Raw genomic sequence first — 13,495 nt, forward strand, 5'->3', positions numbered from 1 at the left:
TGACCTATATAGTGTATAGGGAAGTGATTTGGGACACCCCCCCCCCCAAGGACCAATGGTGATCTATATAGTGTATAGGGATGTGATTTGGGACACCCACCCGCCCGAAGGACCAATGGTGACCTAGTGTATAGGGATGTGATTTGGAACACGCCCCACAGAAAACCAATGGTGATCTATATAGTGTATAGGGATGTGGTTTGGGACACACCCCCTCAGAGGACCAACGATGACCTATAGTGTATAGGGATGTGGTTTAGGACATGCCTCCAAAATATCAATGGTGACCTTTATATTCTGGACAGGTCCCCTTAAGGACCAATGGCGACCGATATAGTATATAGTGTAGTTTATAAAGACCAATGGTGAACTCTATAGTGTATAGGGCATGCAGATTAGGACACGCCCTGAGCAGATTGACGGTGACCCATCAGGTGTGTAAGGTGTGTGGTTTGGGACACGCCCACAGTGCAGGGTTCATAAGTGCAGAGTGTTTGCAGGGTGTAGTGTACCGGGCACTGTTTCAGACACGGGGAACATTAAAGTGATCTCATGGCTCTGGGTGTACGTGTAGGGGCAGAGTTTTGTGTAGGTCTCCGTCAAGGCAGGAAGTAGGACTTGGACGGCAGGAAGTGCGTCTTACCCCCGTGTCCTCCAGCGTCGTCTGAGAGGAAGCTGCGCTTTAATGAGCCGCTCTTCACTCAGAGGGGATTGTCAGCGCTGCTCCAAGGCCTTTCCCTGCTAGGTCAGGTGACAAGAGGAAGAGCGATTAGATCCATGTTCATGAACGAACACACACACACACACACACACAGAGTACACACCAGAGATGAGCTATGTGTAAACATGAAACAGACTAGAGTAATAAGAGCATTCAGTCACAGTGAAATTTGCCATAATGAGCATGCACAGCTCTCACTGCTCCCCCCTGCTGGACACCAGCAGCACTGCACCCCCACAATTAACAACAGCAGGGAAATACAGAGAGGAAGAAGATGGGGTCATGCAGACATGGATTACTCCTGAGGTTCAACAGTGAGGGGTAGAATTTGGGGTAGAATGGGCATTTAAGAGAGGGAAGTGTATCACCCTCCTTACAGCACCACAACCACACACACACGGCCTGTGGAGCGAGTGAGACCACAACATGTGCGAGTGAAAATACAGAGAGGATTCTGAAGAGGCATGCGGACAGACAGAAACAGACAGACACACTAATGTAGGCAAACCTGACGTCCTTTTCATCCACAAGGAGCTTTGGTCAAAATTTGTAAAAAAAAATTTGAGAAGAGAGGGTTTGTAGGTTTTGTGTTTGTTTGTTTTGTTTGCCGAAACAGGAATTTGAAACACAATCCGTTCTGGTTGAGTTTTGTACACGGTTATGCGTGTATGTTTTTATTTAGAGCAGCAGACAGACAGCAAAAGAATTACAAGCCAAAATGTAGAGAAAACAAGTCACGCTACTTTTACTAGCATATTAACATACAAAGAGCAAATTTTTCGTTTTCTTTTGGTTTGCATCTTTAGTTTTTTTTTTTTCTTTAGTTTGTTCCTACTTAAAACATAAAGACCAAAAACCTGCTATAGAAACACACATGAAATAGCCAATAGACAAGATTCAGCACATTGTAAAGTTTTATATCCTTTTTTTCTTCCCTCCAAATTGAATTAAAATGTACGAGTTGATTGTAAAACAAATTACAAAATAAAACACAACCCAGTGTGTGGAAGGAGTGTGACAGGAAGTCCACATGGAGCTTTAAAAAATATGTACAAGAAGAAGAAGAAGCACGTTTTGAAAACTCTGACATGTTTTATATGGAGCCCAATCAAAAAATATATATAGAGAAATAAAACTCAAACCAAAAGCAAAGCTATAGGGTTTGGTCTACTTCCACTGCTGGAACGAATCCTGATAAAACTCCTGGTCAGATTTGTAGCCGTAATTATTGGCACCGTGCAGCGGCTGCTGTGCGATCGGCTGCGAGCCCCAGTTCTGATTACCGTTATAATTATGATTATTAATCTGTCGCCGTTTGGAATCGGGCTGGCTGTAGCCATCGGCTTTGCGTTTGCCTCCTACATTCCCACCGCGGCCACGTACCCCTCGAACCCCGCCTCCTCTCCGCCTCGCTCCGCCTCCTCCGGACGGTCCGGCGCCGCCTCCTCCTCCTCCATGCTGGGGAAACCCGCCCCTGCCCCTCGGAGGCCCCGCCCCGCGTCCTCCTCTGGGTCCGCCCCTCGGTCCGCGCTGGCTCCGCACCTGGAAGTCGTCGTAGCCGTAGTAGGGCTCGTCGTAGCCGCCGCGGTAACCATGGTAATCGTAGCCATAGTAGTCATAGTAATCTTCGTAAGGGTAATAATCAGGAGGGTACGAGTAGCCACCTCGGGCTCCGCCCCTACCACGTCCTCTGGGAGGGGGCGGGGGAACATGAGGAGGACCGTAGTAGTAATACTCATCGTACCTGTAAAGAAAAGGAGTGTGTGAGGACTTTCATTTTATATATATACACACACACAGAGAGAGACACACGCAGAGACACCTACATCTGTGTTTTGACAGTTTGTCTCTGTGCCTTGCGCTCTTTCCTCTTCTGATCTGGAGGCTTAGCGAACACGATCTCCACAGGCTCGCCCTCCAGCTCCTTCCCGTTCATCTCCTCCAGCGCCTACACACACATTGACACCCGTCAGTCAGGAGACCAGGCCCCGCCCACACTCCTCTCCCCGACTCCGCCCCCTCATTACCTTCACGGCACCATCACGCTCCTCAAAGTGGACGAAGGCGTAGTCCTTCAGCTTCTTCACCCGCTCCAGCTTCCCGAACTCCCCGAAGGTCTTCTCCAGGATGTCCTCCGTCACGCTGTTCGCCAGGTTCCTCACGAACAGCACCTTCACCTGACGGAGAGAGAGATGAGAGACGTATCCGATGAGCGCTGAAACGTGGACAACTCCGTAACCATGACGACAGGTCTCCGTCCCTCACCTTGGCCATGATCTCGGGGTCGGGGTCCTCGATGGGGTCGGCCCACTCCACCGTCACCAGCGCACCCCAAACCTTCACCTTCCCGCTCATGAGCCGCCGCCGGGCCTGAGCCGCCGACTTGTGGTCCTCGTACTCCAGGAAACAGAAGCCGCGGTTCTTCCGCTTGTCGTCCGGCTGCGTGTACAGGATCACGTCGTTCAGGCCCTCTGTCGGGGGAGGGAAAGAGTGTTAGTAACCGAGCGGGCCCCAGGGGGTGCGGGGGCGGAGTGACGCAGTGAGGAGAGGGGGTGGGGGGGTGGGGTACCTGTGACTTTGGCGAACTCCTCCAGGATCTGCTCTTTGGTCTTGCTCTTGGGGATGGAACCCACAAACAGCCGGTTGTTGGCCACCGATATACACACGCCGATGTGCTTCCCGGGTCGGATCTCACGGTTGTTATACTGATTAAACACACACACACACACTCAGGTTAAGATACAAAGTGAGGGAGAAATAAAACTGAACCGTAACAGGGCGGGGTAGGGGGCGGGGACTAACCAGCTTCACGGCCTCCTGCGCTGCCTCTTTAGTACAGAAGGTGATGAAGGCGTAGCCGCGGTTCAGACCGCTCAGGGGGTCCATCATCAGACGCAGGTCCCAGACCTGACCCGCCTTCTCAAACAGCGGCACCAGCTCGTCTTCAAACAGATCCCGAGGGATCTTCCCCACGAAGATCTACAGAGAGAGAGAGAGAGAGAGAGCGCTAAGGACCCATCATACACAGCTCTCTCACACATACTTACAGTCTAACACATGTGGTGTGTGTGTGTGTGTGTGTGTGGCCATCCAGTCAGCTCTTAGCGGTTGACCCGTCACTGTAACACACGTTACTCCGAGACAAAACAAATGTCATCACATGGAAAGCCTTTAAACTGGTGTCAGTAAGACTGTGTGTGTGTGTGTGTGTGTGTGTGTGTGTGTTACCTCCGTGCCAATGGAGGGCTGAGGGCCCGTGTACACACACTCCGGAGGCGGTCCTCCATACTTCCTCTGTCCTGTTGTAACGTCGAGTGTGTATCCGGTTCTCTCCAGCAGGGCCTGCACAGAACCCAGGGGTCAGTCCTGTCCGAGCGTGTGTGTGTGTGTGTGTGTGTGTGTGTGTGTGTGTACCTACCTTGATCTTAGTCTCGTCTGGTCCCTTGCTGGACTCTGTGACTTTGGTCCCCTGTTTCTCTCTCTGCCTGTACGTCTTCATCACACCGCACAGGAAGGCACTTTTATTCTAAAAACACACACACACACACACACACACACTTCATCTCTATACCTTCTTCTTCACAATGTGTATGTGTGTTATCTCTCTCTCTCACACACACACACTTACCTGGACGTGAGACAGGTCGCTCTCTTTAAACTGCTGCAGGACCTGAAGCGCCCCGTCCTCATTAAACTCCTTCAGAGCCTCGATCGCTCGCTCGTCCAGGTCACTGTGTGCTACCAAGCCTGTGTACACACACACACACACACACACACACACACACACACACACATTAGGCAGGAAACCAGGAGGAGGAGTGTGTGCTGTGTTTGGGGGTCATCCCCCCCTCGTACAGTCAGGTGTGTTCAGCACGCAGCAGTGTGACCGCGGCCACTCAGAGAGAGAGTTCAACACTGTCTCATCATCCTGACGAGGGGGGACGGAGGACAATAGACCCCTCTTACACTCTGTGTGTGTGTGTGTGTGTGTGTGTGTGTGTGTGTGTGTGTGTGTGGGTGTGGGCTCTGACCTGCAATGTAGATCTCGTCCAGTTTCTCAGCCACCTTCTGTGGTAGCCCCGCCTGCAGTAAGGACTGGAAGCTCTCGGAGTGTGTGGACGTGGAGGACGTGTCCATGGGCTCGTCCACACCGTTACCGTTCACCTGATCCGATGCCATGCTGTGTCTCCAACCTACACACACACATATATACAAAAAGACAGGGAGGTCAGTGTCTCTCTCTCTCTCCTCCTCCTCCTGGTGTGCTGTGACCCTGAGTGACTGGCTGTGTCCCAAACAGAGGGGTGAATAACTCACACTGGTCACTCCTCAGGGCTCGTGTCCCAAACAGAGGGGTGAATAACTCACACTGGTCACTCCTCAGGGCTCGTGTCCCAAACAGAGGGGTGAATAACTCACACTGGTCACTCCTCAGGGCTCGTGTCCCAAACAGAGGGGTGAATAACTCACACTGGTCACTCCTCAGGGCTCGTGTCCCAAACAGAGGGGTGAATAACTCACACTGGTCACTCCTCAGGGCTCGTGTCCCAAACAGAGGGGTGAATAACTCACACTGGTCACTCCTCAGGGCTCGTGTCCCAAACAGAGGGGTGAATAACTCACACTGGTCACTCCTCAGGGCTCGTGTCCCAAACAGAGGGGTGAATAACTCACACTGGTCACTCCTCAGGGCTCGTGTCCCAAACTGACCTCTATGCTCAACACACACACACCACAGTTTATCAGTACAACATCACGGCTGTGAGCGGATTCTCTGTGTGTGTGTGTGTGTGTGTGTGTAAACGTTACGGTCGCTAGCCAGCAGAACTAGCCGTGCTATGCTATGGTATGGTAACTGCAGCGCGCGCTCCCACACACCGTGTCTCCCTCACACACACACACACACACACACCGTGTCTTTCTCTCACTCACACACACACAGTGTCTCTCTCTCTCACACACACACACACCGTGTCTCTTTCTCACACACACACACACACACAGTGTCTCTCTCTCTCACACACACACACACCGTGTCTCTTTCTCACACACACACACACACACAGTGTCTCTTTCTCTCACACACACACACACCGTGTCTCTTTCTCACTCACACACACACACTCACACAGGGCCGTAGAGCAGAGGAGGCTCGCGCTGCTCCGGGGTCTCTGAGGCGGTGGCGGTGCGCGCGGCCCCTGAGCTCCGGTCAGCACGAGCTCCACAGTGTGTGTACACACACACACACACACCGACCCGAACAAAGCCGCGGGGTCTAAACTCTCTCTCTCACTCTCACACACACACACACACTTACCTGGCGGCGGCGGTGAGTTGAATGTTTGAGGTGAGTGTGTGTGAATATAAAACACCGGAGTGTGTGTGTGTGTGTGTGGAGACTCCGCTCCGCCGCGGCTCCTGGTCCTCTCTCTCTCTCTCACACACACACTAACATACACACACCAAAATGGCGGCCGTGTTCACGCGGGGCTTCCCTCACACCGCCGCGGGGTTTCTCACTCTCAGCAGCAGGGGCTGCGCGCGCGCGCTCTCCCTCTCATCGTCTATACCGCTCTATCCTGTATTCAGGGGCGCGGGGGGCGGGGCCTATCCCAGGAGGCACGAGGCGGGGTACACCCTGGACAGGGGGACAATCCATCACAGGGCACACACAAAAATATTACACTGTTACCAAAGCAATTATTAAACATTAATTACATTATAAATAACATCCATCTGACTTTATAAACATGATAAACATATTAGATATGGAAGAATATCATATCAGGTACACAACTAAAATAAATACTAAAATATATAAGGTCAATAATAAGAACAATAACAACAGCTGTGTGAACAGTGGTGATGTTAAATTGTAGTTAGTTAGTGATATTCAGGGTGTTGTGTGTGTGTGTGTGTGTGTGTGTACGCCATGTCTCTCGGGCTCTCACACTTGGACACACACACACACTCTATATTTCATTTCTGCGAGTAACAAGACACTTTAATAAGACACTTTCATGAATCCCCCCCCCCCCCCAGTCATTATTGAACAGAATATTTTCATTTTTTATCCTAGCTGAAAAACCTTCTGACTGTGGTGAGCAGTGCTGCTCTGAGACTGCAGTGTGTTAGGGGTTAGGTCTCTCTCTCTCACACACACACACACACACACACATGTTATACAGTAGTGTGTTCTGACTGAACTAAAGCGTCTCACATTGGCAGCGCTTATTTATGGAGTGTAAATCTGTTTGTTGTATTTCTGTGGGATTATGTGAAGAGAAACTGCATTTAAACAGATAAATCTCTTATAAATCTATATATATATCAAAACTCAGCAAAGTGAAAGAGCGCGCACTGAAAGTCTTATTCACAAGCACATTTCAGCCACACACACACACACACACACACATTGTCCCATGTTGTTGTTTGTGATCTGAGGATTTTATGACTGAAATAAAGCTGCTGACTTTGGTACACACTTTCACTTTGCACTTTTCATCTCCCCTTTGATCAACCCGACGTCGATATGAGCCGATACGAGCAGCTTTCTTTCAGTCATAACATATACACAGATCATAAAGGGAGCGACTTTTGCAAAGCAGACAAACTGTAAAATCTGTTCCCCAGTAAACCGGCAGAGCACAAACATATACTTACTGAATAAACACTGCAGGTTTAAAGTGCCATGTGAGCAGCTTTATTTCAGTCACTCCAGCCATTTGTGCTGAAATCATTATTCAATGCTGGACATAAACAGCAAAAAGCATAATGATGATTATTATTACTCTGATTATTATTATTATTATTATGCTTTTTGCTGTTTGTGTCCAGCGTCGAATGATTATTTGAAACTGAAGTCATTTTACCACGAGTCATTTATCATGGAGAGATTCTTATGTGCAAATATAATATTTACGTGAAAATATTCATATCAGTGAATGAGTGAGTGAGTGAGTGAGTGAACAGAAAATATATCCAATGGTGTGGAGACCATTGAATCTGACATGTGTCTGACGTGTTTTTTCCCCCGATTTTCTCCCTAATTTAGTCGTGGCCAACTCCTCCCCGTCACTAGGGGGCTCCACATTAAGGCTACTACTACCACTGAGTCGGGAGGACCGAAGACTATCACGTGTTTCCTCCTAACCATGTGACGCCAGCTGACCGCATCTTTTTAAACTGCTCGCTCACGCAACATTAGGGGCGGAGTCACACACTTGGAGGAAAGCGATAGCCGCTTCTTCTTCAACGTACGCGAGCTCATAGACGCCCCTGATTGGCTGTGCGGCGGAAACAACAAGCAATAACTCTCTTAATTTAGCTCAGAACTTATTTCAGACAGACTCATCTTCTTTTAAACCTAAGACTATATAAACTACAGCATTAACTACATAAACTACACCTACAGCTACAGCATTAACTACAGCTATAGTATTGATACCATGAACTACATGAACTAAATTAACTCCTACCTAACTACTACGACACAACACTAACGACTGCATCAACTACAACATAAACAACAACTAAACTAACTACAACAATGGCTGCAACAGCAACCACAGGAGGAACCACAGGAGGAACCACAGCCACCACTACGCACGGGGGTCAGCAGTCACCTCCTGGGAGGGTGTTATTACGATGGTGATGTTTCACCGCCTCTAAAGCTCTCGGATCAGTGAGGCCTCGGACACGTGTGGCTTCTACTACACCTGATTTTCATCTAATTAGTGCTCACGGTGTTGTGAGTCTGGTGTAAGTGTGTATAAAGAGTGTGTTGGAGACTAGTTCACTCAGAGAGTCTGGAGAAACAGAGGGATGGGGGATTCTTAACGCACACTTTTGATACAGAAGGGTTTATATCTGAGGCCGATGGGCCAATCACACACACACACACACCACCAGCCCGTGTCACACTGCACTCATCTGACCCGTACTGGACTGGTGTACACCCAGTCTGGGCCTTAAACGGCTGTGTACCGGGGGCGTTCGAGTCAAAGCGGGACTATTGATTGTACAGAACTCAGTCCTGAGAGTGAACACTCCCTTTATTCCTCTATATAACCCCCTGATACACTGATGCACTCATCCCACTGTGTCTCACTCGAGCTTGGACACCATCCAGGTGGAAAGTTTCATCTAATTTCATTTGACTTTAATCAGATTTATTATTATTATTATTATTATTATTATTATTATTGAGTTCCAGGTCTGTACTGCAGGTTCCTCTGAATATTAAACTTGAGTTATGAGAGAAACAGAGAGAGACTGAGGAGGTGTGTGTGTGTGTGTGTGTGTGACGTGAGGTGATGTTTAAACCGGAAGTGCTGGGGGTTTTTAAACTGCAGCGTCTTTTAAATCCCACAAACTAACCGTTTAAAGCCTCGGCTCCCGGTGCATCACGGGTAATGGAGTGCATTATGGCGCCCAATAGGGGAGCACGAGGAGACCTTAAACTCCAACTCCCGACAGGCCCCGCTCTCAGACCGCGCATGCGCACTGACGCAGTTTGTCTGGGCCGGTAGAGCGGAGGCGCGCGCGGACAGACTCGGGCTAAAATCAGAGCTAATCCGCTACTGACGACCGGATAAACGGGTCCACCGCCGGTACACCACCCGTACACCACCGGTACACCACCCGTACACCACCCGTACACCACCCGTACACCACCCCACAGCGGACTGTACAGCGCGGAGACCCAGTGTGACGTGATAAAAGTCAAGTTTATTGTTGGAGCTGCGGCGGCGTCAGTCAGACAGACAGACAGACGGTGTGTGTGTAAGTGTGTGTAAGTGTGTGTGTGTGTGGCCATGGCGTGCGGTGCCACCCTGAAGCGGTCTCTGGAGTTCGACCCGGTTCTGACCCAGAGCTCCCCGAAGCGCAGGCGCTGTGCCCCGGGCTCCCCCTCCCCCTCCGTCACCTTTTCCCCCTCCTCCTCCCCCCGGAAGTACCTGCGGCTCGAGCCCTCACCTTTCAGCCAGGGGAACACCACGCCCACTCCAGGTGAGACACACTGACACCCCCCCCCCCACACACACACACTCAGATACTGCTGGACAGACAGCTCACTAACTCTAACTAACACTAACCCTGACTTACACTATCTAACTAACTAACACTAACTCTAACTAACACTCTAACTAACACTAACTCTAACTAACACTAACTCTAACTAACACTAACTCTAACTAACACTCTAACTAACACTAACTCTAACTAACACTCTAACTAACTAACACTAACTCTAACTAACACTCTAACTAACACTAACTCTAACTAACACTCTAACTAACTAACACTAACTCTAACACTCTAACTAACACTCTAACTAACTAACACTAACTCTAACACTCTAACTAACACTCTAACTAACACTAACTCTAACTAACACTCTAACTAACTAACACTAACTCTAACTAACACTCTAACTAACTAACACTAACTAACACTCTAACTAACTCTAACTAACACTAACTCTAACTAACACTAACTCTAACTAACACTCTAACTAACTAACACTAACTCTAACACTCTAACTACCTAACTCTAACACCCCAACTCTAACTAACACTCTAACTAACTAACACTAACAAACACTCTGACTAACTCTAACAAACACTCTAACTCTAACAAACACTCTAACTAACACTAACTCTAACTAACACTCTAACTAACTAACTCTAACAAACACTCTAACTAACTCTAACAAACACTCTAACTAACTCTAACACTCTAACTCTAACTAACTCTAACACTCTAACTCTAACAAACACTCTAACTAACTAACACTAACAAACACTCTAACTAACTCTAACAAACACTCTAACTAACTCTAACACTCTAACTCTAACTAACTCTAACACTCTAACTCTAACAAACACTCTAACTAACACTCTAACTAACTAACACTAACAAACACTCTAACTAACTCTAACAAACACTCTAACTAACACTAACAAACACTCTAACTAACTCTAACAAACACTCTAACTAACTCTAACAAACACTCTAACTAACTAACTAACACTAACAAACACTCTAACTAACTAACTAACACTAACAAACACTCTAACTAACTAACTAACACTAACAAACACTCTAACTCTAACAAACACTCTAACTCTAACAAACACTCTAACTCTAACAAACACTAACAAACACTCTAACTAACTCTAACAAACACTCTAACTAACTAACACTAACAAACACTCTAACACTCTAACTAACTAACTAACACTAACAAACACTCTAACTCTAACAAACACTCTAACTAACACTTTAACTAACTAACACTAACAAACACTCTAACTAACTCTAACTAACACTATCTAACTAACTCTAACACTAACAAACACTCTAACTAACTCTAACTAACTCTAACTAACACTAACTAACACTATCTAACTAACTCTAACTAACACTAACTCTAGCTAGCACTAACACTGAGTAAGGTTCTGAGGCGTCCGCGGTGTAGACCAGGTGTAACATTATTAGTCCACAGTGAGGGGACGTCTCTGTTACAGCAGAATCCATGTGTGAATATACAGTAGAGACAGTACAGTGTATAAATACAACAACTAAGAAACCAAACAGTTTTTAGGCATGCGTCCCCTCACTGACCCTGACCCCTGACCCCTGACCCCGCGGCTACAGCTCACCGGGCTAACGGATAACACACTCCACACTGTCTCTGCATGATTAGATTAGATTTATAAACAAAGCTTTTCCTCAAAGCACAGTCATGAAAAGTGTGTGTGTGTGTGTGTGTGTGTGTGACATTTTTCCCCTCAGAACAAATTCTGCACAACATTAAACAGGAGTATAAACGCATGAAGAGACGACACCTGGAGACCAGCTTCACAGACCCACCCCTCATCGACCCCCAGCCCAGCACCTCCATCACTGGTGACTAATCACACACACACACACACACACACACACACACACACGGCTAATTACCACCATCATGCACAACTAATCTAACACACACACCACTGATCACATGGGGATGGTGGGATTAGTGGTGTGTGTGTGTGTGTGTGTGTGATTGATGAGGGTCAGTTGTGTGTGTGTGTGATTGATGGGGGGTCAGTGGGGTGTGTGTGTGATTGATGGGGGGTCAGTGGGGTGTGTGTGTGATTGATGGGGGGTCAGTGGGGTGTGTGTGTGTGTGTGTGTGTGTGACTGGTGGGGGTCAGTGGGGTGTGTGTGTGTGTGACTGGTGGGTGATTAGTGGTGAGGTGTCACACACACACACACATCACTTATCACCACAGAACTAATCACTATTACCCTCCTCATCATCATCATCATCATCCTCACACTAGTCTGCACTGTCGTCTCAAATGTCATTGAAGTGTTTCCTGTCTGTTTGGACTACAGGTCCTGTAACTCGTGTGTGTGTGTGTGTGTGTGTGTGTGTGTGTGTGTGTGTGTGTGTCAGGTGTGTGTGTGGGCTCGTTGTCCCCCAGTAGAAGGGAGCAGCCTCTGTTCAGTCTGAAGCAGGTGGGTCTGATCTGTGAGCGTCGACTGAAGGAGCGAGAGGACAAGGTGAGGGAGGAGTACGAGGAGACGCTCATCGCTAAACTCGCAGGTAAACAACAACAACAACAACAACAACTCTACTGAACAGCCCTGTGTGTGTGTGTGTGTGTGTGTCAGTGCACTACGCAGGGCTGCTGTGAGAGATCTTTCAGTTTCTGCCTAAAATAAAATACTGCAGTTATCAAACTGGATTCGTGTGTGTGTTTGTGTGTGTGTGTGTGTGTGTGTGTGTGTGTGTGTGTGTGTTCACAGAACAATACGACACGTTTGTGAAGTTCACTCATGATCAGCTCATGCGAAGGTTTGGAGAGCAACCTGCAAGCTGTGAGTTCCTGCACTGTACACACACACACACACACACACACACACACACACACACACACTGACTGGTTGTCATAGTAACAGATTCAGGTGTTCAATGCAGTACTGAGTCTCAGTCTGAATCGAGATGCAGATTTTGGTTTGACCTCCCTCTCTCTCTCTCCCTCCCTCTGTGTGTGTGTGTGTGTCAGATGTGTCGTGAGTGTGTGTGTGTGTGTGTGTGTGTAGATCTCCACAGTTGCTGCTCCGTGTGGTCAGGGTCTGCGCTTCCCGGAGTCACCAGACTTTACTTCAGTGTAACAGTTAATCAGAGCTGCTGTGCTGCTGGTGCACACCTCGGCCCTGCGTGTGTGTGTGCGTGTGTGTGTGTGTGTGTGTTTTTAATTTCCACATCTCATATTTATTACACTTCTCTCTTTTAATGCCAGTTAAAAACATCATTTCATCTTATCCTCCATAGTGTGTGTGAGTGTGTGAGTGTGTGAGTGTGTGTGTGAGTGTGTGTGTGTGTGTGTGTGTGTGTGTGTGAGTTTTTAGTCCTCTCCTCTTGTCTTTGTAAAGGTGCAGCATTCACATGTACAAATCACTGGTATATTTTGATAAAGTTTTTTCCCCTCTTGTTTTAAATGATGTCGTTTGTCCTCGGCTCGGGGGGACGCTTCTGCGCGTCTGCTTCTGCGCGTCTGCTTCTGCGCGTCTGCTTCTGCGCGTCTGCTTCTGCGCGTCTGCGTCCCGGCTGCTGGATTTGAACCCTTTATCTGACTTTTATTTGATGATGTATCCCAATAAACAGTTTACACAACACACCCTGTGACTCCTTTTCGCTTTGTGTAACATTGTAAATGTATCATTTGATAATTGTGTCTATTTATAGGAATGTATGTATTATGTGACACCGCAGTG

At 47.9% G+C, this 13,495-nt stretch overlaps 2 protein-coding genes across 4 annotated transcripts; one reads left to right on the plus strand and one right to left on the minus strand.

Annotated features, from left to right (window-relative positions):
- Positions 1 to 167: 167 nt before the first annotated feature.
- Positions 168 to 6,197, minus strand: syncrip (synaptotagmin binding, cytoplasmic RNA interacting protein). 3 transcript variants are annotated; one of them, XM_053483892.1, is made up of 12 exons: positions 6,039 to 6,196; positions 4,753 to 4,914; positions 4,350 to 4,468; positions 4,140 to 4,247; positions 3,950 to 4,063; positions 3,524 to 3,700; positions 3,291 to 3,426; positions 2,987 to 3,192; positions 2,749 to 2,898; positions 2,548 to 2,669; positions 2,105 to 2,465; positions 168 to 738 (listed from the first exon to the last, which is right to left on the minus strand). In XM_053483892.1, exons 2-12 carry the CDS (start codon positions 4,898 to 4,900, stop codon positions 715 to 717), a joined length of 1,665 nt encoding a protein of 554 aa, XP_053339867.1. In that variant the 5' UTR covers positions 4,901 to 4,914; positions 6,039 to 6,196; the 3' UTR covers positions 168 to 714. The 3 variants fall into 3 exon arrangements, with proteins under 3 accessions (XP_053339867.1, XP_053339857.1, XP_053339848.1); XM_053483882.1 differs by having other exon boundaries at positions 168 to 741; XM_053483873.1 differs by lacking the exon at positions 168 to 738 and having other exon boundaries at positions 1,363 to 2,465; positions 6,039 to 6,197.
- A 3,014-nt stretch (positions 6,198 to 9,211) lies between these two features.
- Positions 9,212 to 13,396, plus strand: akirin2 (akirin 2). The gene is made up of 5 exons (XM_053481778.1): positions 9,212 to 9,730; positions 11,519 to 11,632; positions 12,171 to 12,320; positions 12,524 to 12,595; positions 12,784 to 13,396. Exons 1-5 carry the CDS (start codon positions 9,538 to 9,540, stop codon positions 12,792 to 12,794), a joined length of 540 nt encoding a protein of 179 aa, XP_053337753.1. The 5' UTR covers positions 9,212 to 9,537; the 3' UTR covers positions 12,795 to 13,396.
- Positions 13,397 to 13,495: the final 99 nt, after the last annotated feature.

The sequence above is a fragment of the Clarias gariepinus genome, chromosome 2 (genome assembly GCF_024256425.1).
Source record: "Clarias gariepinus isolate MV-2021 ecotype Netherlands chromosome 2, CGAR_prim_01v2, whole genome shotgun sequence".
Lineage (NCBI taxonomy): Eukaryota > Metazoa > Chordata > Actinopteri > Siluriformes > Clariidae > Clarias > Clarias gariepinus.

Bases quoted from the DNA above. Each gene is read 5' to 3' on its own strand.
- syncrip (XM_053483873.1), bottom strand. From the start codon at position 4,900: ATGGCATCGGATCAGGTGAACGGTAACGGTGTGGACGAGCCCATGGAC. The intron at 3,701-3,949 runs GTAACACACACA...CTCTCTCTGTAG, and splicing joins AGCCCTCCATTGGCACGGAG to ATCTTCGTGGGGAAGATCCC. The intron at 3,193-3,290 runs GTACCCCACCCC...CTCCCCCGACAG, and splicing joins GGAGTTCGCCAAAGTCACAG to AGGGCCTGAACGACGTGATC.
- akirin2 (XM_053481778.1), top strand. From the start codon at position 9,538: ATGGCGTGCGGTGCCACCCTGAAGCGGTCTCTGGAGTTCGACCCGGTT. The intron at 9,731-11,518 runs GTGAGACACACT...TTTTCCCCTCAG, and splicing joins GAACACCACGCCCACTCCAG to AACAAATTCTGCACAACATT. The intron at 12,321-12,523 runs GTAAACAACAAC...GTGTGTTCACAG, and splicing joins GCTCATCGCTAAACTCGCAG to AACAATACGACACGTTTGTG.